The sequence below is a fragment of the Fundulus heteroclitus genome, chromosome 8 (assembly GCF_011125445.2).
Source record: "Fundulus heteroclitus isolate FHET01 chromosome 8, MU-UCD_Fhet_4.1, whole genome shotgun sequence".
NCBI lineage: Eukaryota > Metazoa > Chordata > Actinopteri > Cyprinodontiformes > Fundulidae > Fundulus > Fundulus heteroclitus.
Window position 1 is genome coordinate 30,940,208 of NC_046368.1, and position 22,982 is coordinate 30,963,189.

The following is a 22,982-nucleotide window of genomic DNA, read 5'->3' on the forward strand; positions in this document are numbered from 1 at the left end:
TCTAAATGGTAATCATTTACACACCTGTTGTTACCCAAGCAATGTGTTTTGTGCTTGATGTTGCTTTACTTTTAAAAAAAAAAAACTTGATTGAAAAAAAAAAAAAAGCAATAACTAAATTCTTTGCAATGGATTAGAAAATACTGCTGAAAACTTATTAAACGATGACCAAGTATTGACTACAAGCAAAAATGTGGCAAGGATCTAGTGTATAGCGTTCTTTGTGCTGTCTTTCTTTACATTTGTCTTTGTATAATTGCCATGGCCTGTTCCAGTATATAAATAGATTATATCAGAATATTAACACAAAATATTGCACTTTCAGTAAAATAAAGGAAGGTTATCCAGCCATAGACAGATCAGGTTTTTCACAACATGTTTATTTTTTAGCACCATAAAAAGTCACTTAGGGGATGTCCAGTGTATTGCTCTCAATCTCTCTTTCCTTTGGGATGGAGCAACGATGGTCAAGGTTAAGGAAAGGACCAGAGAATTGGAGAAAGAAGAAGTTTGGTGAGATAAAAAGCTGAGAGAGCTACAGCAGCACCAGGTGGTCAGCAGGTGGTCTTTCACTTGCTGGCAGCGGTGAAGGTGAAGCAACCTCTCTGGTGGAACTGCATGTCCCTGATACGGCGCATGGACTGGATCTGGGGCTGGAAGGCGCAGAAGTCGTTGTAGTGTCTGTAGTCACCGCACTCAAACAGGTACTGGTAGCCTCTGTATCCAGGGTACTGGTAACCCACCCAGCTGAGAGAAACACAGAGAGGTAGATGAGCATCACGTGTTTACTGTGCAGTTATTGCAGGATATGATGAGTTTCTAGGGGTCTTGTGAGAAGTCCACGAATCTAATGCTTCCAAAATAGTCCTATTTAGTCTCAGTGAGGAGCTAAGAAGGATCTACATGTGATTCTGATTCTATTTGAGCTCATGCATGATCTTCTGCAGGAGTCGAAGAAAGGCCAGTGGTCATTAAGATGGTTCTACCTAGTTTTAAGGAAGTTTATGGAGTGATGTTCTAAGCAATTTGGGTAAGAAGATGTCAGAGACTGTATTTGGTCTTATTGGTCATTAATGAAGCTGCTGAGGAGCTTCCAGATGTCCCCTAGAGGTTCCTTGCAGCTTTTAAAGAAATTAAAAGTTCAAACTTTAAATATGTTTAGAAGGTCATGGAGATGTAATTAGTACCTTCAAGGGGGTTCTGGTGGTGAACTACAGGATTAGAGTGTCATTAAAATTAAAAGGTTTAATAGGGACAGAAGGTAACCAATCAAAAGCTCCCCAGGGTAACTACATCCATACTATCATCTGAGCAACTGCAACTACAGCAACTGTGTCCACTCACGCTCCTCCTGGCACCCTCACGCTGCCCACTCTGTCGCAGAAGCCATGCGCCCAGAGGGTGGGGACATCATCCTCCTGAATCTCCATCTTGTTGCCCTTGAAGTCGGAGAGCTCATAAAGGCAGATCTTGTGCTCCAAGCTGTCCTGCAGAGAGGAGAACCAAAACACTTTGTGTCAGTGTCATCACGACTCTCCAGATGGCAGTGTCGTTCTAGTTTTAGTCCTGAGGGTATAGAACTCCGGTTCATGGAGTTTCTTCTGTATAGAGTAGACCTTCTTGACTGTATTTGCTATTTTTAGATAACAATGCGGATATGGCAGAAACGTCTTGAATTTAGATAGATAAATGAACCAAATATACAGACGTTGCAAATTTGAAGCCTTGCAACTCTTTGACGAATATTGATGCTTTCATCTTTTTTCACTGTTAATACTGAGCTTTATCTTGTTTAAATTCAGAGACCTCTCTAAGGTCTTTGAATTTAGGCTCCCTTCATGCAACAGAAAACGGAGTTCGGTGAATAGGGAGATAAGGCCAATCATCAGCCCAGAAATATGTGTTGAAAGTGGGACTTTTTCTGGATCGATTGTCAGATTGCACGGAAAAAAAGTTGTTGAAACTCAAGACTCTGTTTATCCTGTCGAATGCCGTCCAAATTTAGCCCCAATAAAAACGCTGAAAGTTCCGTCTTTTTTTAGCTGAGCTGATGCGGTCACGGCTGTGGTCTATAAAAAGGGACATCGAACACTGAACTTTGCTTGGCTTGGAAAGCCCAGCTGAACCTTTTTACTATCAACCGCACTAAGACGTCAGTGGGTTGAAAGTCTGCTGCAGCTGTAATCCAAAGCATCAACATTCAGATTTCCACATAATAACAAATATTGGTCTCAGAAAGTAGCCCGGCAGACGTTTTCATTGCGTCTAAACGGTGAAGGGTACCATGCGGATGGGCCTGAGGGACATGAGGCAGTCGCTGCGGTAGGAGTTGCTCCAGGTGTCCCAGCGAGGATACTCTCCCTTCTCCAGGATGAACATCTCGCCGCGGAAGTTGGTCTGCTCAAAGGCAACAAAGCTGGAGCGGGCGGGTGGGTGGGTGGGTGGGGGGAGCGGGCACAGGGGGGTGAGCACAGAGGCAGGGAGAGGGAGGACGGCAGAGAAGAGTAACACACGTGAAGAAGGGACGTGGGGAGAGGCTGTTTCCTGCTGAACTCATGTCTCTGTGTGGGAACTTACGGGCCGCACTCCACAATGATACTACGCACTCTGTCCATGCCACGGTCACACACGTTCATACACTCATTCTGGACCTCCATCATCCTGCCCTGGAAGTTCTCCTGGTCGAACAGCATGATCTGCACAGAGGAAAGGTCAGGTGAATTACATGGAAGCTCACTTTCCCCTGATCACACAGGGAAAACTTCTTCATTTCACATTTAACCGGAACATTTTTGGAAGCTTTACTTTTAAAGACACACAAAAATCAAATAAACCCGTTTAGAGGCTGAAACTAGAGACGATGTAAATATGAATCTGAAATATGTTTCCCAACATGTGAACAGAACAGAGACGGTTTTAGATGGAAATCGATGGCTTAGTTGTAGATATAGAGTCCACAAAAATGCTTGTATCAGAAATGATGTGCTTAGTGTTCCTAGGGTTAAACCGTGCATTAAATTAGTGTTTTCCCCTGGATGTAAAATGTTCCTGTGTGTTCCCATTTAAACTCAACAGCTATAAATATGCAAAGTTCTTGAAACACTCTGGATGAACATATCTACGGTATAAAACTTGAATAATTTTTTTGCCTAATCCTTTCAATATATTCTAATAGTAGAGTCCCTGATCTTTGTTGAAATTGTTTCACCACTGTACTTGTTAACTAAATAAACGAATTCAAGTAATAAATAAGCACATGCTTACAATAATATACTTTTAGAAGCAAGTCTGCTTGCACCCATTCCCTCTATAGTCTTCTTTAAACCAATGAGTTAACTGACTGGAGTTAACATAGACTACTCCAGGCATCTCTACACAAGAACATGTTTCCAGAGGTTTTTAGAAAACAGCTTCTTTTAAGGCTGTCCCCTGAAATTAAGAATAAATTAAGCTTCTATCCTAACCTTATTTGTATTACCCAGTAAATGACATTACACTTTGAAAGCTCAATAGAACTATGCACCTTGCTGTTTCTCAAATTTCAAACAAATGTCTCCTGTTTATGTGCTTATTTTTCCACTTTTACCCCATCTCAAACTAAGTTTCTGCAGACATTCCACTAATCGACAGAAGTCTACCTCCACGGCCCGTTAAAACAAACTAAGGCAACTGCATGTGGGACATTTTTGCCGGTGTGCGGAATGTTGCCGCGGCGACTCACTCTGTAGGATCCCATGCCAGGCTCGCCGGTCTTGGTGGCCTTGCTGGTGGCAGCTGGAGCTGGGGCTCCCTTGTCCTTGGCATCAGCGCTCTGGCTGGAGGCGGACTTGGCGGTCTGAGACATGGCGAGGGGCTTCAGGAGAGTCTGTGATGGATGCAGGGCGGGATCAGAGATACAGGCGCAAACAGAGAGAAACTGCGGAGATTGACGTGAAGGAAAAGGGAGGACCTCCAGGACATTAACATCATCTGGAGGGGAAATGTGGGCAGAGATGTGCTTTGTTGGGATTTGCTGTTTATGTGTTAGGCTGGTTTGGGTGCTGCACTTCTATTTGGGTCCTTCCCCTTGACTGAGACGAGGGGGGGGGGGGGGTGTGGATAAAAGGGAGCAGGCCCCCCGGCTGTGGATGTGCAGCTCTGATGCTCAGCTGTGTACGGCTGTGTCTGTGTGTCCTTACCTGCGTCAGTACAGCTTGCAGTGCCGTTCGAGGGAGGCTGGCTCGTGCTGGTCCCGTCAGAGCTAGACCCGAGCTTTTATACTCTGGCAAAGGCCAAACGTATAGGCTCACGGCACAATAGAAAGCCTGGCGTCATCACAGTAGGCCCGTGCCAACGCCGGCAGGACATCGCATGGCCTGGAAACACTGTGGGCCCTGCCTGTAAGCATTTCACGGTCAAAGGAAAGCACTGACCCAGGCAGTTTTGCCCCGTGTTGGGCTGCTGGGCCCGTGAGCTATAGCTGCATGTAGACATGAGGAATGCAAAGATCCAGAGGGGAACAATGAGATAATCACCTCCACAGGCCGACAACAATGCGCCGCATTCAATAGCTCTGGACCTGGGAACAAAGCTAGTTTTAAATCACCAACCCTTAGCTCTGGAGGGCCAAAACAAGACATAACAACCATAAAATATGCAATTAGGGCTATTCGTCACCGTAAGCATACAAAAATAAAGTAGATCAATGGGGTTTTTGACACAATATTTATAATCTAGACATGGAAATTTGTTTAAACCCAAAAGGAGGCTTTAAGCAAGGTTAGGGTAAGTAAGGTAATGTAAGACAAGTGTTGTCTATTTTGTAGAACGGGCTTGCTTGCTGCATTCTAGAAGCTTCTCCTGTACTTGGATTATTTACGTCAGTTTATTAAATTGTGTGCGTTTTTCTTGCACAAAGCAGTAAACGGCTTCCCTTCCATGTCAGCTGCTAAGGGGCAGCAGCGTCCCATTGGGTTCTTGTCATCTCTTGCTGCTGCAGTCTTGGGAGTTTCCCACTCCCTTTGGCCCATTTCAGGCACAAAGTGGTGCCTTCTTGTCAGGAGCCAGATTGTACATTAAAGAGGGATGTTTGTTACCTGCTCTCATACCAGATGCTGTCATAGCGGGTTGTTATAAGAATACCTTAAGGCCAACGTTTTGTTTAGCTCTCTTTATGCCATTCCTTGGGATGTATTATTTTTCCTCTGTAGATATGCAGTAAATTGCCTCCCCTTCATGTAAACATATTAAAGAGCCATGAAATCCAACAGGATCACAGTCGATTCACTCGTTTGCTGTTTCATTCCTTTGTTATTTTGTTATTTTGGTACCCAGCTTTTCAGTAATGACACAGAGCGATCTACTGCAGGACGTTTCTCACACGCCATGCACCAGGAATGGTTCACACTCGCTTTGATAACAGATAGTTTTTTTTTTCTTTGCTCATAGTCGACCATGGGGAAATGGGATTATATATTTCTATAAATAATATCCACCAGCAGGAAGTTGCTTTGAGCTATTTTGGTTTGAACAGAGGTCATAACCTGTCATATTTCATAAGAGTCAACTGGGCCAAACAAAGCTAGCTGAATGGAAATAGCGTGTAATACAAAGTTATCTTGGAAAAAAAAATCTACACAATAAAATTACACTGAAAGTCAATATTTTAGAATTGTTTTGAGTAGTTATGTCTATAATTCGTGAACACCATCAGAAGTTACTGACAGTGCAGTACATGGGCACAAAAGGATTTGGTCATGTTTACCAAAAGGTGTGAACAGACAACTGTTGTGTTGGAAACGGCGAAGGCGAAAACTGACTCAGACCTGATCGTACATATTATTATATTAGTACATATTATTATACTACTACATATTATTATATTAGTACATATTATTATACTAGTAAATATTATTATACTAGTACATATTATTATACTACTACATATTATTATACTAGTACATATTATTATACTAGTACATATTATTTTTCCAGACCGACAAAACCAATATTTCGCCGAACATCATGGGGTCAGTGACTGGTACAATATCAGCTTTATATCTGTTTACCACACAGGAAATTTGTCGGAGTAAAATTTACTCAAATTGAAAACTTTTTTTTTTTTTTGAGAGGGACCAAATTTTTTCTGTTTCTGAGTAAATTTTTCTTCAATTTGAGTGCATTTTACTCAGGCAAATTTACTTCTGAAAATTGTTACTGTCTCTGTCTTAAACAGTTGGTAACAATGCAAAGATATTTAGCGCTAATTTGTTGACAAAAGGCTTTCATCTGTTAGAGACTCAAACTAACTCCTTGATCAACACCATGGTTGTAAACTAGGCTCTCCCCTCTGCTGATCCTACCGGGAGGGAAATAAAGGTTGTAGCTGATCATGTTGATAATTCCAGGATTATGTCAGAAGGATTACATCTGGATTATGTCACCTCTGCTGCGATGATTTTCATTTGTGAAGAGGGATTGAAATGTATTTGATATGCGCAGATTAGGCGCCGGCTAATCCTGCTGTGTAATCTGTGTGACTGCTGAGTTGTCCTATGACACAGCTCACCCTGGGAGTCTCATTTCACGCTTTCTTAATGGTGACTGGAATGTGTTCTCAGAGTGATGTCGTTTCATACTAAATGCCTGAACAAATGTTCAATAGATATTCCTTTTTTATGACTCAGTATATTTTAAAATAAAAAATAGATTTTTACTAATCAACAATAAGTCTGTTAGATATACTGTATTCTAGTTTGACAAAATTAGCAAATGTTTTTAGAAATCTCAAAAACATAAAGATGTATTCTACTTTACTTCCCAAACATCATCAATGTATATAAAATCCATAAATATATTATTAGTGAATCTTTTTGTGACAATATTCAGTGTATCCGTGCTGTATTCCGCTTTTGTGTCTCTTCTCCAAACATGTTAATGTGCAGAGGTGTCAAGTAATTAGGTACAAATACTTTATTACCTTACTTGAGTAGAAATGTTGGTTATTTATACTTTAGTAGGGTAATTCTTTTTTTTTTTTAGCCTACTTTTTACTTCCTCTCCTAACATTTTCATGCAATTATCTGTACTTTCTACTCCTTACATTTTGAATATAGTCTCATTACTTCTATTTTATTTCAGCCTGTTTTTGATCTGACTTGTCAATAAAAAACAAAAGCGAAGAAGTATTCAGATAATTAGCGATACCCAAACAGCGTGATTTTGATTGTGATTGGAGGCAGTACTGCACCAAGGTCTTTGCCAAACGGCCAAACAAAAACTTAAGAAGAAGAACGAAACATATAAGAAGAATATTGCATTTTTAGGATTATTTGATATTTTTCTTTTTTTTTTTTCATTTTTTGATTAACCGCTAGGACTAATGACTCATTTTGACAACACTCTCTACTGTATACAGAAGACCATACAAGAGTATTGATATACAAGGGTAATGCACTCATTTTCATGTCCAGTTGTGTTATCTTAGATCTGTTGCCCTCATCAATCCCTGTAGCTACGCTTGGATGTTGATTTACATTCCTATAATAGCAATTAAAAGCTTATTGATAATATGTCTCTGAAGTATGACTTTTTTCATCAATACTTATAGGCAATCAGACAACAGATTTTATGCTCCATGAAACTTATGTTAATGCTCAGTATTGCACCTATATGGTCCTTTAATAGATTGTTACGTCTATTTTAATGCTTTAAGTAGTTTTATATCCTGTACCTTTATACTTTTACTTGAGTGAAAGGTTTGAGTTGATGCTCCTACAGAAGTATTTTAAACCCTAGTATCTATACTTCTACTTGAGTAATAGATGTGAATACTGTTGACACCTCTGTTAACATGTTCAGGCACTTTCATATGAACATATCAACTCCATCAGGCAATATGAACAAAACAGAGGAAGGTACATATTAGACTGGCTTATGAAAATCGTTAATGATTGCATGTATTGTCTCTGTGTGGGTGATTAAACCCACATTTGCTTATATTACGATATTTACTGCCTCCATTCATTCCCTCTTTGGGGAATGAATCAGATCTTATCTTATGGTCATTTGTGTGATATGTATCCATATGGAACCATTCACAGGGCAGAATGGGACTCCTGGCTAAAAGGCCGCAACACAGCAGGGACTCCAGTTTGGATTACTGATACTGCGGAGGAAGGCAGCGGACGACAGAAGTTAAAGAAACCTTTCAACAACCTTTTTGACCTACCAGTTGCATCATCTGGCTGTAAATCCCCTCTCGCCATTCATAAATAACCAGTTGACCCTGCCACGACCGGCACAGATGTGACCTTACATAGAGGAAACCACAGGAGGCATGGACTGGGACTCCTCACAGATGATGTAAGCACTATGTCTGAAATTTTGCGCACATCACATCATGTGATGGCGCCCTGATCTTGTTCTATTTTTAAGCATGGTCACTACTGAGGAAACCACCCATAGCAGAGGTCCAGCAGCTTATTTGGTACCAGCGCACTTCAGTAAGACCTGTCCAATGGGTGTGCATCATACAACGCTTCGCACTGCTTCGGTTCTGATGTATTCTTCCCTTATTTCCCCCTAACAGCTTGTTGCGCGGTCTCCTGTTTATGTGCTTACATCACACCCTCAAGCCACCAGGATGGCTAACCCTTTGCTAAGTAGACAATAACGAGGGGCTCACAACATCGCCCGGTCATTTAGAGGCACCGACACCTTTTCTGACTTGATTTTTTTCCCCAGAAAGTATATAAAAAAGTCTAGATCCCAAATGTATTTTGTGAAAGGAGCTAAAATAGTGTTTGGAGTTACTGACGGAGTATCTGGGGGTGAATCACAGAGTCTGATGGAGGGCTGTAAAGGGAGCACTTGTTAGCACTACTGTTCTGCAGCAAGAATGTCCTGGGTTTAAATCCTGGCTAGCCTTTCTGCGTGGAGTTTGAATGTCATTCCCAATGCTGTGGGGGGGGTTCTCTCCAGGTACTCCAGCTTTCTCCCCAACTCCAACGACATGCATAATTGGTCTATCTAAGACCAATGTGTCTGTGCTTGGCTGTTCATGCTGTGTGTCTGTGTTCCCCAGTAATGGACCAGCCTCCCACTCAGCAACCACTGGAGATAGGCGCGGTACAGTACCAAAGGAAGGGGGGGGGGGGGGGGGGTTCTTTTACATTTAATCCCATTATAACCATAGACTGATGTTTAACATTATAATGTGACTTACTTGATTGGGATTGTATTTGATAGGCCAACACAACTTAGTACATTATTGAAAATTGAAGGAGAAAAAAAATCTATAGATTTTAGACATGTTTTACAGTGCTAAATCTGAAAAAATGTGGCTGAAATTTGGATTCAGCTCATCTCAGTTAAGGCTTTGTGGAACTACCTGAACCTGGAATTAGAGATGCGAGCCTTTAGGCTATGTCTACTCCAGCATTGCACATCAAGAAAGTCTTTGCAGAATAGCTGAAGCTGAGACAAATAGGATTGAGACTTCCAGTGAACAGCATTTTCCAAGTGTTACAGTGTCTGCTCAATTGGCTCCGGCCTTTGACTAGGCCATTCTGGGACATAATATGCTTTGGTCTAAACCTTTTCCTCGCAGCTGTGGTTGTGGTTGCCCCCGTGAGACCTTACAAGGATCAAGCGGGTATAGAAAACGAATGGATGGATCAATCTAACACCTTCATGATTATAATGTAATAGTTCAGGTGTCCTTTCTTTCACACCATTAAATTCTTGAAATATGCTATCATATCATACCTACCTTAATGTAAAGGTATGGCACTTTTTGAATCTGTTGACCCTTCACTGCTTGATTGTCACATGATCTGCACCGGAGCTCTACCCTCCCACAGGCAGATGCCTATTGACTCTTGGCACGCAGAAACCTTCATTTTTAATCCATCCTCTTCATCTCTGAGTGACTTTATGCAAAGCCACCTCTTTCAGTCCGTCGTTGCTGTTAGTTCCACATTTCCTCTTTCTGCTCTGGCCTAATGGGGCACAGGACGATACATGACTACACCAGGACTGTACATTTAAAAGAGAGTGCCATTTGATTATGCTCACTTCCCATGCTTTGATGACATTTGCATTGAACTGGCTATTGAGCCCCTCCATCAGTTATGAGGAGAGTTTTAACAACCTGAGAATTGATGTCAACTCCGTTTCCCCCTGGTTCCTAGCAGCTTTTGGCAAGCAACCCAGTTAAGGCAGGAAATGGATACATATGAAAAACAAAATGTTTTGCTCTCAGTGAGGTCGATCTGATGTTATGAATCCGAGAAAGAGAAAGGGCTTTGCATTTTAGGTTCGCTCTGCCTACTACTGAGTGAGATAACTTCAAGTTTTAAGTTGAATCTCAAAGTGGCCGAAATTCCTTTGGGCTCACAGGAAGTAGAGTTGTTGTTTAGGAATTTCGGTTGCTCATAAAAGCAATGGCTCCAACTTCCCTGTTTACAAGTAGCTAATTATGTAAGTGCACACACACAGACGATCACACGTACACACCCACACACAAGCGGGGTTAAATTGCTTTTAAACAAACTGGATCCTCCTGGTTGAACCTGTTTGAAGCCTAGGGACACTGGGAGTTTTTCACCATAAAACAGTCGGGAGCTTGATCTCCTTTTAACACACAGACCACAGTTTATATCTGATAAGAGCAGCTTTCTGAGTAGAGTTGGCTTACAGCAGCTTCATGATGACAAGTGTGGCTGTGGAGGGCAAACTACTGCTGCCCCAGATCCCTGGATGGTGACCTCCTCTTGTGTTTGCTTCTGATGGCACTCGTGATGATTTCACTGAGGGTTTCAGTTCATGAAGAATGTCCAATGTGAGGAACAGAGAGTGGAGCTAAAAGCTTTACTTTAGTCCAGGGATGGCCTGAGCTTCTGTCTAAGTTATCTTCACAGTTGTACAGGGCCTCTTACTGATCTGGGGGCCTCAACAGAACATGAATCTCAACAGACAGACCACCTTGGCTACACACCATGTGTACGCAGTGTTACTAAGTCATACAGTGGCGTGAAAAAGTATTTGCCCCCTTACAGATTTCTCCTGTTTTTGCTTTTTTAAATCACACGTAACTGAGATCCAGGGGTTTAGAAGTTGTTCAGGGTGCTGTTGTGAATGGTTGATGTGCACATGGAGTCATTTTGGTAGACCAGCCACTCCGGGGGAAAGTTCACCACTGCTCCGTGTTTTCTCCATTTGTGGATAACAGCTCCGTCTGTGCTCTGTTTGACCTCCAGGTCCTTAAAAAAAAATGTTGTTTGTAAACAGTTTCATACTGTTTATCTGCTGTTCTCTTCTATTTTCTTTAAATCGGGACACAATGTGCCGCGTACTGAGATCTTCTGGGCTATATCGTGTAGTCAAGCATATTGTTTTTAAGTGATTACTTGATTCTACAGGCGTGGCTGTAATCAGGCCCGGGGGTGGCGAGAGAACTTAAACCCAGGTTTTGTGGAATTTAAATGAAATCCTGCTCAGGGTCTCGTGCAACATTACAAAACCACCACTTTGCTCATCTTTTAAATGCATGTAAAAAATATTTGTTAATGTGTATTATGTTCATTAGACTGATGTCGGGATGAAGGAGGATATTTGTGGCTCTACTGGGAATCTTGTAAATCATAAAGCAAATTAAATGAAAAAAAAAAAAGGCCCGTTGGGAAAATTCAGGCTGAAACTTCGACTGCATGTGACCTGATTTAAAAATAAGTCAGACAGCTTTGGGCTACATCTTTTCTCTCCCTCCTCCAACCCGTCTTGTGTCCTTTGCCCTCAGTGTTTTCTCAGCTTTCACAGCCTTGTCACTCTCATGTTCCTACATCTCAGTGTGGGTGATAATGTGGCGTCTGCATTTCTGTCCCTTCACAGATTAACCACGCTTTTGTCGAGGGGGTGGGGGTGAACTAGGGGGGACAAAGCAAAGCCCCTCCCTGCTGCTGAGCCGGGGGTTTTAGCATGACCCCTCGTCAGGGGAGGCTTTAAAAGGGTGGGGGCGCGTGGCTCCTCTCACTCTGACAACAGGACCTAAGGGCATCAGAGCAAGGTGAGTCCCCCGTCCCTCAAACAGCCGGGGCAGCGCAGCCAGGGTGCAGCAGCGCACCTGGCTACTGCATACCAACCCCTGCTTTATCCCAGCCATAAAAACAGCAGAGCTGTAGGGGCCCAAAAGCCCTCACCACACCCAAAGGTAGAGATAAAGGGCAGGGGGTGTTAAAATTATTCAATGGCTGCAATATTTTCAGTCAGGAAATGGAGAGAGTGTTTAATAACGGGTCAGAAAGGGTGGGAGAGGGAGCCAAAAGTGGTGAATGGCAAATTAATGGATGACAACAGGTCTGGTGTTAATGACTGCAGCATCCTGACTGCACTGTAGGAGCTTTTGTGGGTTTGAAGTCCATTTGGGCCACTCAACAAGCTATTATGGAGTATAAAGAACAGAATCAACATGAAGTGCAAAGGGGATGTGTGAGCAGTCTCAGGTCAGGCCTTCTTATGCTGGTTCCTTCTCAGTTTGCCCGTGACTGTTTTCAGGTTTTCCAAGCTGTTGCCGATGTTTAGCTTCTCTACACTTAAATCAAATTGTTTACTCTCTCTGACTGTTTGCACTGACCTGCTGCCACACCCTTTTTTGTTGGCCTTTTCACAGTAGCTCTCTTCTTCTAACTTTCAGACAAGATGACTCACCACTGCACCAAGTTCTCCGGCCACTGGAAGGTGAGTCCTCAGGTGTTGGACTATGCCATCACCTGGGCTTTTCAAACCTTTATGGTACTCCAAAGCTGAGGCTTCCTCTGCTAACTGATGTACTCTGAGCTAAAAGCTAAATTAAGCGTCCGACGTCTGGGGCCTGAACATGATTGGCTAAAGGGATTTTGTTTGTCCCGTTGCAAGTTGGTACCTGATCCAGGTTAGCCTCTTTATCGCCTGTCTTTGCCTCCCTGGCAGATCATTGTCTACGATGAGGAGTGCTTCCAGGGCCGCCGCCATGAGTTCACCTCTGAGTGCTGCAACGTGATGGAGTTTGGCTTCGAGACCGTGCGCTCCCTCAGGGTGGAGAGCGGAGCGTGAGTACATCAGCACAACCTGCAGTACTGTCAGAGACAGCCGGTGTGAAACAACAAAAATGGCCCATTTCGATTGTCGGCACTAAAGAGCTGCTTTCCTTGCTTCGTCCCAGCTGGGTGGGCTACGAGCACGCCTCCTACCAGGGACAGCAGTTCATCCTGGAGAGGGGAGAGTACCCCCAGTGTGATGCTTTTGGTGGCAGCAATGCCTATCACATTGAGAGGATGACTTCCTTCAGACCTATCGCCTGTGCTGTAAGTCATCAGCTGTTGCTCAATTTGCTCTAGGAAGATCTATTGGCTGTAAAATTGTTTGACAGATAATTACTTTAGACCTGTCTAACCAGACCGACAGCTTTAAGTGTTTTTATTTTTCTACCTCTCTCTCTCTCTCCCCCTCACCCCCATCCATCCCCCGCAGAATCACAGAGAGTGTCGCATGACTATCTTTGAGCGTGAGAACTTCATCGGCCGTAAGGGTGAGCTTAGCGACGATTATCCCTCCCTCCAGGCCATGGGGTGGTGCAACAATGAAGTTGGATCTCTCAGGGTCCAGTCAGGAGCGTGAGTGTTTCCAGCTGCCTTCCTATCCATCTCCGTTTGGTTTTTGTCTTTAACTCACACCCAGCAATCCTGCTCGGGTTTTAACTTTACCACGTTTTGGTCTTTCTCCCCCCTCCTCCCTCCTCCTCTCCGTCCACAGATTTGTCTGCTACCAGTACCCTGGTTATCGTGGCTACCAGTATATCATGGAGTGTGATCGTCACTGTGGGGAGTACAAACACTTCAGGGAGTTTGGCTCCCACTGCCAGACCCCTCAGATCCAGTCCATCCGCCGTATTCAGCAGTAACAGCCTACCCATGAAATGAACCCAATCTCCTACTTGACCTTTCATCCCTGACCTCTGCTGCCTTCTGATGCTGAATAAACTGTTTTTCTTAAATCCTACTGATTTCCACCAGTGTATCTGGTTATCTGAAGAACTCGCTCCACATTTCTGCTCATGATTTGACGAAATGCGTTCACTTCTTCACAGGTCAAATGATTATTAATGGCTACATTGAAAAAGAGTCCAATAAAAGAACCAATTAAATGGTTTATCTTGCATTTCCTAGATTTGCTTTTGTAAAACGGAAAACCTGACTTTCATTTTGCACATTTCCGTCTATGAATCTGGGCAGCCTTTAACCTTTAACACAGTTATTTGATTATCCAGTTCCAAAAATGAATAAAGCAGAGCTTTTTAAATATGTTGGTTTAGCATCTCAAAGGTTTGCAGAGTTAAATAAAAAGTTTACAAATAATTTTTGTATATGTTTCTGGTATTTACAGAATCGATTGTCTGAAAATTTTCTCAGATATGACCCAAGTTTTAGTGGGGACAGAAGCAGAATTTTCTTTGGGGGCCTCTATATTAGATGATTAACTAATAGGACACAGCCTACAGACAAATACAGAGAATGCAGCAAAATATTACATTAGCATTTAAATAGGACTTTAACATAGCCATGTTTAAAAAACATTATGTTCTTTAACTGCCACATTTCTCAATTATTATTTCATCTATTTTGAAATTTTTGATTAAATTATTTTGCCTTCAGGCATCAAGCAACATTTTTTTAATCATTTTATATGGTGGATTTATTCTTGGTACACTTGATTCTAAACGGGAAGTTTTGAGATGTTTTTTTTTTCTGTGTGAACAAATTGTTAGGACAATTCCAAGGGCCCCTGATTGACAGGGGCCCAAAGACATAAAAATAAGAAAATAATAAAAAAAAATGTTTGCCTTGTACCAGGAACCCAGGACCTTCTTGGTACAAGGCAACAGTGTTATAGCAGCTGCATAGATCCTAAACATTGCTTTTATTTAAAAAAAAAATGCAAAAGTTGGCCTTTACTACTGTCAATTCTGAAACCAAGGGTAGTGTTTCCTTAAAGGTGACCTACTATGAAAAAAAAAACGTTTTTCTACATCTATTTGGGTCTCTACTGCTTCTACAATCAGTCCAAGCTCAAAAAAACAAAAAGACATCCAGCTGTTTTGTTAGTGTCTGGAAAATTAGGCGTTTTTAAAACCTCCCAATTATTAAGTCACAATGGGTGGGCACCATTCCAGACGATCCCAATGCCGCGCCTAGCAACCCCAGCTAAGTGAAACTGGTAACCTACAAAAATTGAACACATTACAATAGTTTTACATCACATCTTACATTGAAGTTAAAATTATTTTTGTAACAAATCCACATACACAAGTTAACATTTCCATTAATCCATGCCGTAACATGTGCATATAAGTGCCTCACACTTAGAGTGCAACTCGCCCCCATACCAGAGCCTTTCTCCACCCAATCTCATACTTGAAAATGTGCAGAGAGGAGGCTGTGTCTGGTGGACCAGGAAATGCTGGGCGTGGCCTGGACAGCTAGTAAAAGCTAACTAAATTCTAAATAAACTAACTGAATGCTAGCTAGTAGATCGCTAACCTGACAAAATCAATAGAAGAATCGCAAGAGACTATATAAAATCCTTTCCGCAACGCAGGCAACAGAGCCACTTCTATACCCCACAACTGACACGTCAGCTGACAAACTTTTTAACCAATAGCAGTACTCGTTAGAAATTCAATGCAAGAGACCCTTTGCACTTTAGGAAGGCGCCACACTGATGGTTTTAGACACAAAAGCAGGATTTCAACAAATATGCTGTAATTTGTCAAAGAAATTATGACCGGGATATGTAAACAGGGTTTCTGGTCCTATTAACAGTTAATTAGCAAAAAAAAAAAAAAAAAAGAAAAGAAAAGATGATTTGGGGGGTTAGTTACTGAGCTGAAAAGACATGGACATCTAATAGTTAGCATGATGCTAATCCGCATTAAAAATCCCATACAGACGCTAGCACTATTAACGTCTTATTTTTTTTTTACATTTTCTTCCATCCTAAAACAACCAAAATGCCTATGAGAAGTACGTTACAGAAAACCAACACTTTATAAAAACATAACACTCACAGACAGATGTTTAAAGGCGGTTGAGAATATATAACATGATCGTTTTACTCTTCAGAAACATGGTTTTCAATGTAGCTCTGGACTAACTCGGAGGCAGTCTTGTATGAATAGGCTACTTTCTATTCAGAAACTGCTTGCCGCATCAATCCTGGTTGTGCAGGAGGCTTCACTTCTTCAGCTTCTGGATCTGCCTCAGGACCAAAGATGTGGTGTTGTACCATTGTGTTTTGCAGCCATTTTCGTGTGTATAAAGTGAGTGTAAACACTGAGTTCGAGGCGTGGCTAGCCACAGTTTATTTGCATAAAAGTGAGAGAGCTCTAAAAACGGCCCATTCTGAAAGTTCAAAAATTGGTGACACTGGAAAAGGGAAATCTCATTATCTGAGAATGATTTTGATCAAAATAGGTAATAAACGTGTTTTGTGTAGCCCATAGACCTATCATATTTTTAAAGGAAGGATAACAGGTCACCTTTAAGAATCAACAGTTGTGTTTTAAGATTTGTGTGTGTCGTACACTCCGACATGCTAACGTGCATCTTCTAACCATGACTCCTGTCATTAAAAACAATGATTTGACGTCCTCTATTGACATCTAGTAGTTTAGTATAAGCATTTTTCCAAGCCCACCAAAAACACTGTAAAAAAGGAACGCAGCTCAGAGTTTGCTCTATTTCAGCGCTATTAATCGTCGGCGGATTAGCTCAAGACGTTTTGGTTTATATGAATTTCATCACCTAATATTTTTAATTTCATAAATAAATATGACTGAACGCATTAGCACGATAACATTTATTTCATAATTTCCAATTTCATTTCAAAGTGTAGCGATGAATTACATAATGATAAAAAAAATTCAGCTTTTTGTGTGAAAGTTCAGTTTTTGGTGTTTTTTTTTCATCCATCCATCCCATACAGGGTCTCAGGTGAGCAGGTACTTCATCAGCAGTGGCCACTGGGTAAGACAATCTGAACAGGTCTCCTGTTCATCACAGGGCAAGAGTTTTTGTCCCTCACAGAATCCCATTCAGAGGCTCCTTATGTAGATTTGATCAATTAATAAGACTATTGTTAGATTACATAGCTGTGGGCCGCACTCAGGCGTACTCCAGTCAAACTCTAACTAGCACAGTGGTGATGAGAAATATCAGCCTTGGGTGAGAATGCCAGCAGCCTGACTGATGTCTGAAGGTGTTATCACTGCTGAGTAGAAGGTCGCAAAGGACGCATGCATTTGGCAGGAGGATGCTGGATTTGAACCCACAACTCGGATTTTAAAGGACCCATACATGATCCTGCACAAATTCAAACAGTGAGAGTGGAAACCTCTTTCTGTTATCTCTTTTGTCTGTATCAGAATGTAATTTAGGAATATGGACCCTGAATAAATAATACCGTACTTATGTAACACTGCGCATCACCCGGAGCACGCTATCCTTATGGTTAAACATGGTGGCGGCAGCAACAGCATTGCCCTGGGGATGCGTTTTCTAGTCGGAACCAGGGAAGCTGATCGGATGGACCCAATGAAATGCAGACAAGTCCCGCAGGAAACATGATTTAGGGCTGTAATTAGAGGCCTGTGACTGGGACAGAAGTCCACCTCCCAGCTGGACAACAACCCTGAGATCAAAGCAAAGGGGAAGTCGTGGCAAGATTTGGAAGCTGCTGTTCCCAGACTGCCCCCATCTAATCTAAGGAGTGTGGAGGTGGGCAAAGTGCAGCGGCATTACCGCGACAGGCCAGGGAATGGCACTACACTTCTACCTCAACATGGCATGAATCCCATGCGCCTTCATCCTGCCTTAGAAATGTGGTGCTGCGATATTAAATGTTCCAAATGGCTGCGGCTTATTGGCTCTCTTCTTATTAAAGGTGCACAACCCCCCAAACGGGGCTCGTGCGCGTAGACACACACCTGCGCACCAGAATGCGCAGTCGTCAAAGTTCCAGCATTTCGGTCTCTACTAAGAAACAAACAAACAAACGCTTCCTCCACCAAAACAGTCAGCTCCGGCTCCGCTCCGTGTTTTACAAGCGCCTCTCCGCTGCAGTAGGAGAGAGGAAGTCAAGTCGAGAGTCAAGCAGAGACTCTACCTTGTTAGATAAAAAAAAAGAAAGAAAAAAAACTACATTAATACACGACGAAGAGGCTCTTGAAGCAAACATGTGCCATATTGTTGCTGGAAAACGAGTCGCTTAACCGGAAGGAGCGGGTTCTGGTAACGCGGACACCGTCACTGCTCCTCGCGGGCAGAGAGAGAGAGAGAGAGAGAGAGAGAGAGAGAGAGGGAGAGAGAGAGAGAGGAGGGCTCCCCTATCACGGACAGCCTGGTAGGCAGGAACCGCTCGAGGGTGCCTGGCGCGGAAAACGACGACCTGCTCGGCTCTGCTGGTTTCCCCTCGCGTTCTCAGCTCTCCGCGTTGGAAGACCCCACGAACCCGCACCTCCATTCGGCGTGGGGAGGAAACTAGAGCCCCAGCGTCAGCTATCGCCGTCTTTAACGACGAAAGAACCTCGGCTCCGAGCGAAGCGAAAGCACCGCTGGCCAGCCGGAGCCGCTCTCCATCCCTCCCTCCCTCCTTCCTCCCTCCGCAGTCTGCAGCTCCGTGCTGGGTCTCCTCCCATGCTCCGGGCCACTCGACGAAGAGCCATGGACTGTATTTGTGTTCTTTACTGATATATATATATACATTTGTTTGTTCCTCCCCCGAGTTCCCGGACTGTTGGGGGGGACCGTTTCTCGGAAGTGCAGCGAGACGTCGCCAGCAACAGGGAGACGGAAGCAGCCGCTAGCTTTTCAGGCGAACTGCTACCGAGGAGCGCCGCTGTTCGTCGGCCAGCTTCTAGTAACCGTGTTGACAAATGGCTTTACGGGCATTTTAATGCAGCTGCCGAAGCCCAGCAGTTCGCTCACTGATACCGTCGCCTCCTGGCTAGCAGCTTTCTTTTTTTTGTTGTTGTTGCTAGCTAGCATGTCGGCTAACTAGCAGGCGAAGCCGAACATCTACAGCAGCGGGAGGCTACGCCAGCAACGCGTGGCTCGGGCTCTGGATCTAGAGCCGAACCGCGCAAGGTGTTTCAGTCCACGTCTTTTTCCCCCGACGGTACCGTGTGGCGTGAACGCTGCGCGCCCCGTACGGAGGATTTCAGCTGCAAACAGGAAGGAAGCCGAGCAAATAGGGACGGGGCAGAAAAAAAAAAGGGGAAAAACAAATAGCCGCGCAGACAGACAGCGGATTGAACGGAAATCGTTATAATGACCACTGGCCGCTTTTCATCATCGCCGGATCGCATGGGCTCGTTCGTGCCGACACTCGCTTAAGGGATCCCGATGTGTTGAGGCGAGGACGGCGGCTCGCAACGTTTCACCTGTCCTGGAGGGTCTTCTTCGGTCAACCTCCCTCCTAAACGTGATGGTTTGAGCGAAACGAGCCACACGTGTCCCTGTTTTCTTCGCTGCAACGCCGACCTGCTGCTGCTGCTGCTATCGAGGCCAATAAACAATCGAGTCTCCGTTTGACAGCGCACTCCGCCTGCCGTTTCCAATACAATTGGATTTTATTTTTTTATGTTTATATTTTTCACTGCACACTTTTCGTTTGAAGAGACAAGCCCCGATCCGAAACTCATGCGGACCTGGAGACAAGCCGACGATTCGGGCACGTTTTTCAGCAAGGAAGTCCCAAGAGGCGTGCGGAAGCTGACGGCAGTCCCCACACGGCGGCCCCCCCTGTGAAGAGAGGAAGAAGCGCTGCTTTTAGCACCTCTCTCCCCGCGCTTCACGCAGCGCCAGCCGCAAAAAAAAGCAGAGAGGGCTGCAGTTGTGCGCCAGATGAGATCGCAAGGACGGCGATCGAGCTGATCCCCCTCCCCTGACTTTCGCCCTGACCCCCCCCCCCCCTCTCCCCGTCCACCTCAATGTCTTCCTCCGGTTTTATGTCCTAATGATGGTGGCTTGAGGTTAGCAGCTGCAGACAGCGACAAACGTTCCGCTTCCTCCAGATCTCCCCCCCTCTTCATCAACCCCCCCGTCATCGTACCTCGGCCCCTAATGTTGGTCCTCTCCGCTGCAGGAAACGTTTATTTTTTTAAATTCCCTAAGTAGTTTTCTTTTTAAAACACAAAGCACCGCAGGAGGCCTGCTATTTTTTGTTTTTTTTTGTTTTTACTAATTTGCTCATCCAAAGGGTCGAAAAATGGCGGACCTCGAAGCGGTACTCGCCGATGTCAGCTATTTGATGGCGATGGAGAAGAGCAAATCTACTCCTGCGGCCCGAGCCAGCAAGAAGATCGTCCTCCCGGAGCCCAGGTAAGCTCACCAGCCGGGCCTCGTCTCTCTGAAGCGATCGTGCTTGTTTGCGTTTTAAAACGCTTTATCTGCCGAGCGCATTTGGCCCCTATAGGTGGAAACACGCATGCTCGCTGTCAAACCTGGCCCAACTGTACATGCTTGTGTTTCGCTTTTTTTTTTAAAGGCTGATGTTTTTTTTTTTTTTTTTTTGTAGGCCAGTACATTTTTTTTTTTAAACCATGATGCAGCGCTGGCCGCCTGCAATCTGACACCAAAAAAAGGGAAACAACCACTACACCATTTGCATCCCTTTTTACTAAAGAATGCACGGAGCGGGCTTTTTGCTGACCTGCTGACTCCGATTAGGACCGATTTAGATCCATTTCCCTAAGGAATATAACACAGAAGTAAAAGAGAAAGAGCTGCAGGTTCTTGGGTAGAGGTAGTGGATTTGAAATAACAACAATAGTTAATTAAAGATGATGGTATGTCCCTGTTGGGGTACTGGTCATTTCACGAATGGCAAAATGGTAAATTAACTGAACTTATACAGCGCTTTTCATACTGACCACTCAAAGCTGTTAGGAGTGGTCAGTATGTCCTGGTAGTTCTGTTTTTGTTTTGTTTTTTGTTCTATAGCAAAAAGCAAGTTGGATATGAAGTGGTACTGCCGTGGGGCTGTTTTGTTCTGACCTCGCTTCATTTCACAGCCAACAGGAGCGATTTTTATATGCACAAAATTTCCCGATCAGCTTGAAATGTGTTCAGGTAAATATATATATATATATATATATATATATATATATATATATATATATATATATATATATATATATATATATATATATATATGCCTTTATTCAAAATAGAACCACTGACATGCACAGTTATCAAATTGTTCTAAAGAAAACCACAGAAGAAGAAGAAGAACTTCCATCTTTGCTGAAAAACAAAGAACAGTGAGCAGTATTATGAGTTCCTTTGTCTTCCAAGCGCCCAGGCTGGACTAGCACCAGGTTCTGATAACGGTTTAAACGGTGCTGAACGAATAGAAACATTAAATGGGTTATTCAGTTATGACAGTTTTGCTCCCCGACATTTTCCGCCACTCAACAACGCAGAAATGCGTCACGTTTACATCGGGTGCACTCGGGTTCGTTTGGCACATTCAGAATAACTTGATCCTGACCAGCGTTTACATGCACGCCATCACATTGGCACCCCCCCCCCACCACAATTAGGAATACAATTTTATTCCTAATGAGCCTACTCTGATCACAATATTCAGATTGCCTTGTTTACATGATGCATTTTAATTTATACTGTTTTTATACCGATTACTGTTGTCCATGTAAACGTAGCTAGGGATGTTTCATGTCTGCTTCAAAGGGATCGTCTCAATATTCTACTTGTAGACTACAGTGAGGTCTACTGCACCTGAGCAAGGCTAGTCAGGGGAAAATAGTCCGATTTCTATCTCTGTAGCGCTCTTATGCAACTAAAATACAAAATATGGCCAACATGAGGTTGATTTTCATTTAATCAGGAGTCTTAAACGGTCATACTTTGCGGGTCCTTGGCCATGAACTAGAGTAAATATAATAAGGGTATAGATTTTAGAATGCTTATGACTATCTCCAGAATGCGTTACCTACAACGAAGATTATGTTGATATGAAATGGTTTAGATTGGCCACATGGTTAAGGAAAGGAGAGCAGGAAGGGAGGAAGTGCTACCAGCTGACCCAGAGCTGTTTCTGGCATTTAGCAGTTTGTAAAACAATAAACTAGAAAAGTTTATGCTTGTGGTTGGTTGATGCATTTATGAGGTTCTTATTTAATGAATAGAGAGGGGCTTCTTTTTTTTTCCCCCCATTAATTGATGATAACTGTAAGATAATAAATATATGTGCGCTATAAGGCAGCCTGTGAGTCAGAGGCAGACGGAAAGCAGTGGCCATGTTCTTTTCCTTGATCTGCGCTCCACAGTGTTCCCTCTCACGTTTGTCATTTGCTCCCAGGCTTGTTTGAATGATAGCTGTACAATGTAGTTTGTTTCAAACGTTTCCAGGAGCGGCTGCTGGGCCTTGACTGTGATGCCGGTGCAGCTGCGACACCAGCATATCGCCACTCTTGGCGTGACCCCCCCCCCCACCGCGCACACCCATGCTGTTTGAACGCGCCCGCTGTTAGTAGGCCGTCAGACAAGACTGGAGCCCCGTTCTGATTGAAACGACACCGCTTTGCCCTCTTCCTTTTAAGCGTTTACAGATCGGCGTGCAGTATTGCTGCAGCGGACTGATGGAGGCCTCAGAGTGCTCGGTTGTAGGCCATAGCGTGCAAATCAATAAAACAGGATGTGGTGGAAATTTGGTTATTGAGAGAGTTTCTCTTCATGGGAGCTCTGTAAATGTGACGGTACTATCTTCAGGCGTAGGTTGCTGTCTGCAGCGTAGTTCTCCTGGCTGTTCTTCTTTCTTCGTCGTTCTTTAAAGCCTGACCGGAATGACAGCTTAATAAATTAGGAGTAACTTTTGGTGTCAGCAGTTTAACTTTAGACTCTTAGTTTCACACAAATTGATATCTAAGCTCCCTGTTGTGGTTGTAC

At 43.5% G+C, this 22,982-nt stretch overlaps 3 protein-coding genes across 6 annotated transcripts in view; 2 read left to right on the forward strand and 1 right to left on the reverse strand.

Annotated features, from left to right (window-relative positions):
• Positions 1–359: 359 nt before the first annotated feature.
• On the reverse strand, positions 360–4,312 carry crybb1 (crystallin, beta B1). The gene is made up of 6 exons (XM_012849658.3): positions 4,179–4,312; positions 3,722–3,865; positions 2,578–2,696; positions 2,284–2,416; positions 1,345–1,487; positions 360–747 (listed from the first exon to the last, which is right to left on the reverse strand). Exons 2-6 carry the CDS (start codon positions 3,842–3,844, stop codon positions 570–572), a joined length of 696 nt encoding a protein of 231 aa, XP_012705112.1. The 5' UTR covers positions 3,845–3,865; positions 4,179–4,312; the 3' UTR covers positions 360–569.
• Positions 4,313–11,970: 7,658 nt separating this feature from the next.
• Positions 11,971–14,165, forward strand: cryba4 (crystallin, beta A4). The gene is made up of 6 exons (XM_012849660.3): positions 11,971–12,046; positions 12,674–12,717; positions 12,949–13,067; positions 13,181–13,322; positions 13,489–13,631; positions 13,771–14,165. The coding sequence occupies exons 2-6, from the start codon at positions 12,679–12,681 to the stop codon at positions 13,916–13,918; spliced, it is 591 nt and encodes a 196-aa protein (XP_012705114.1). The 5' UTR covers positions 11,971–12,046; positions 12,674–12,678; the 3' UTR covers positions 13,919–14,165.
• Positions 14,166–18,123: 3,958 nt separating this feature from the next.
• grk3 (G protein-coupled receptor kinase 3) overlaps positions 18,124–22,982 on the forward strand; it is a 122,817-nt gene continuing 117,958 nt past the window's right edge. For 2 of the 4 annotated variants that reach the window (XM_036140567.1, XM_036140565.1), the window contains exon 1: positions 18,126–20,393. In XM_036140567.1, coding sequence (XP_035996460.1) covers positions 20,281–20,393 — 113 coding nt within the window. In that variant the 5' untranslated portion in view covers positions 18,126–20,280. Of the gene's footprint in view, positions 20,394–22,982 lie in introns of all 4 variants that reach the window. The other 2 variants (XM_036140564.1, XM_036140563.1) reach the window with 2 other exon arrangements.

Coding starts and splice junctions, on each gene's coding strand:
- cryba4 (XM_012849660.3), top strand. CDS start 12,679: ATGACTCACCACTGCACCAAGTTCTCCGGCCACTGGAAG. Junction 13,068..13,180: donor CTCAGGGTGGAGAGCGGAGC/GTGAGTACATCA, acceptor GCTTCGTCCCAG/CTGGGTGGGCTACGAGCACG. Junction 13,632..13,770: donor CTCAGGGTCCAGTCAGGAGC/GTGAGTGTTTCC, acceptor CTCCGTCCACAG/ATTTGTCTGCTACCAGTACC.
- crybb1 (XM_012849658.3), bottom strand. CDS start 3,844: ATGTCTCAGACCGCCAAGTCCGCCTCCAGCCAGAGCGCTGATGCCAAG. Junction 2,417..2,577: donor ATCATTGTGGAGTGCGGCCC/GTAAGTTCCCAC, acceptor CGCCCGCTCCAG/CTTTGTTGCCTTTGAGCAGA. Junction 1,488..2,283: donor CCCTCAGGCCCATCCGCATG/GTACCCTTCACC, acceptor TCCTCTCTGCAG/GACAGCTTGGAGCACAAGAT.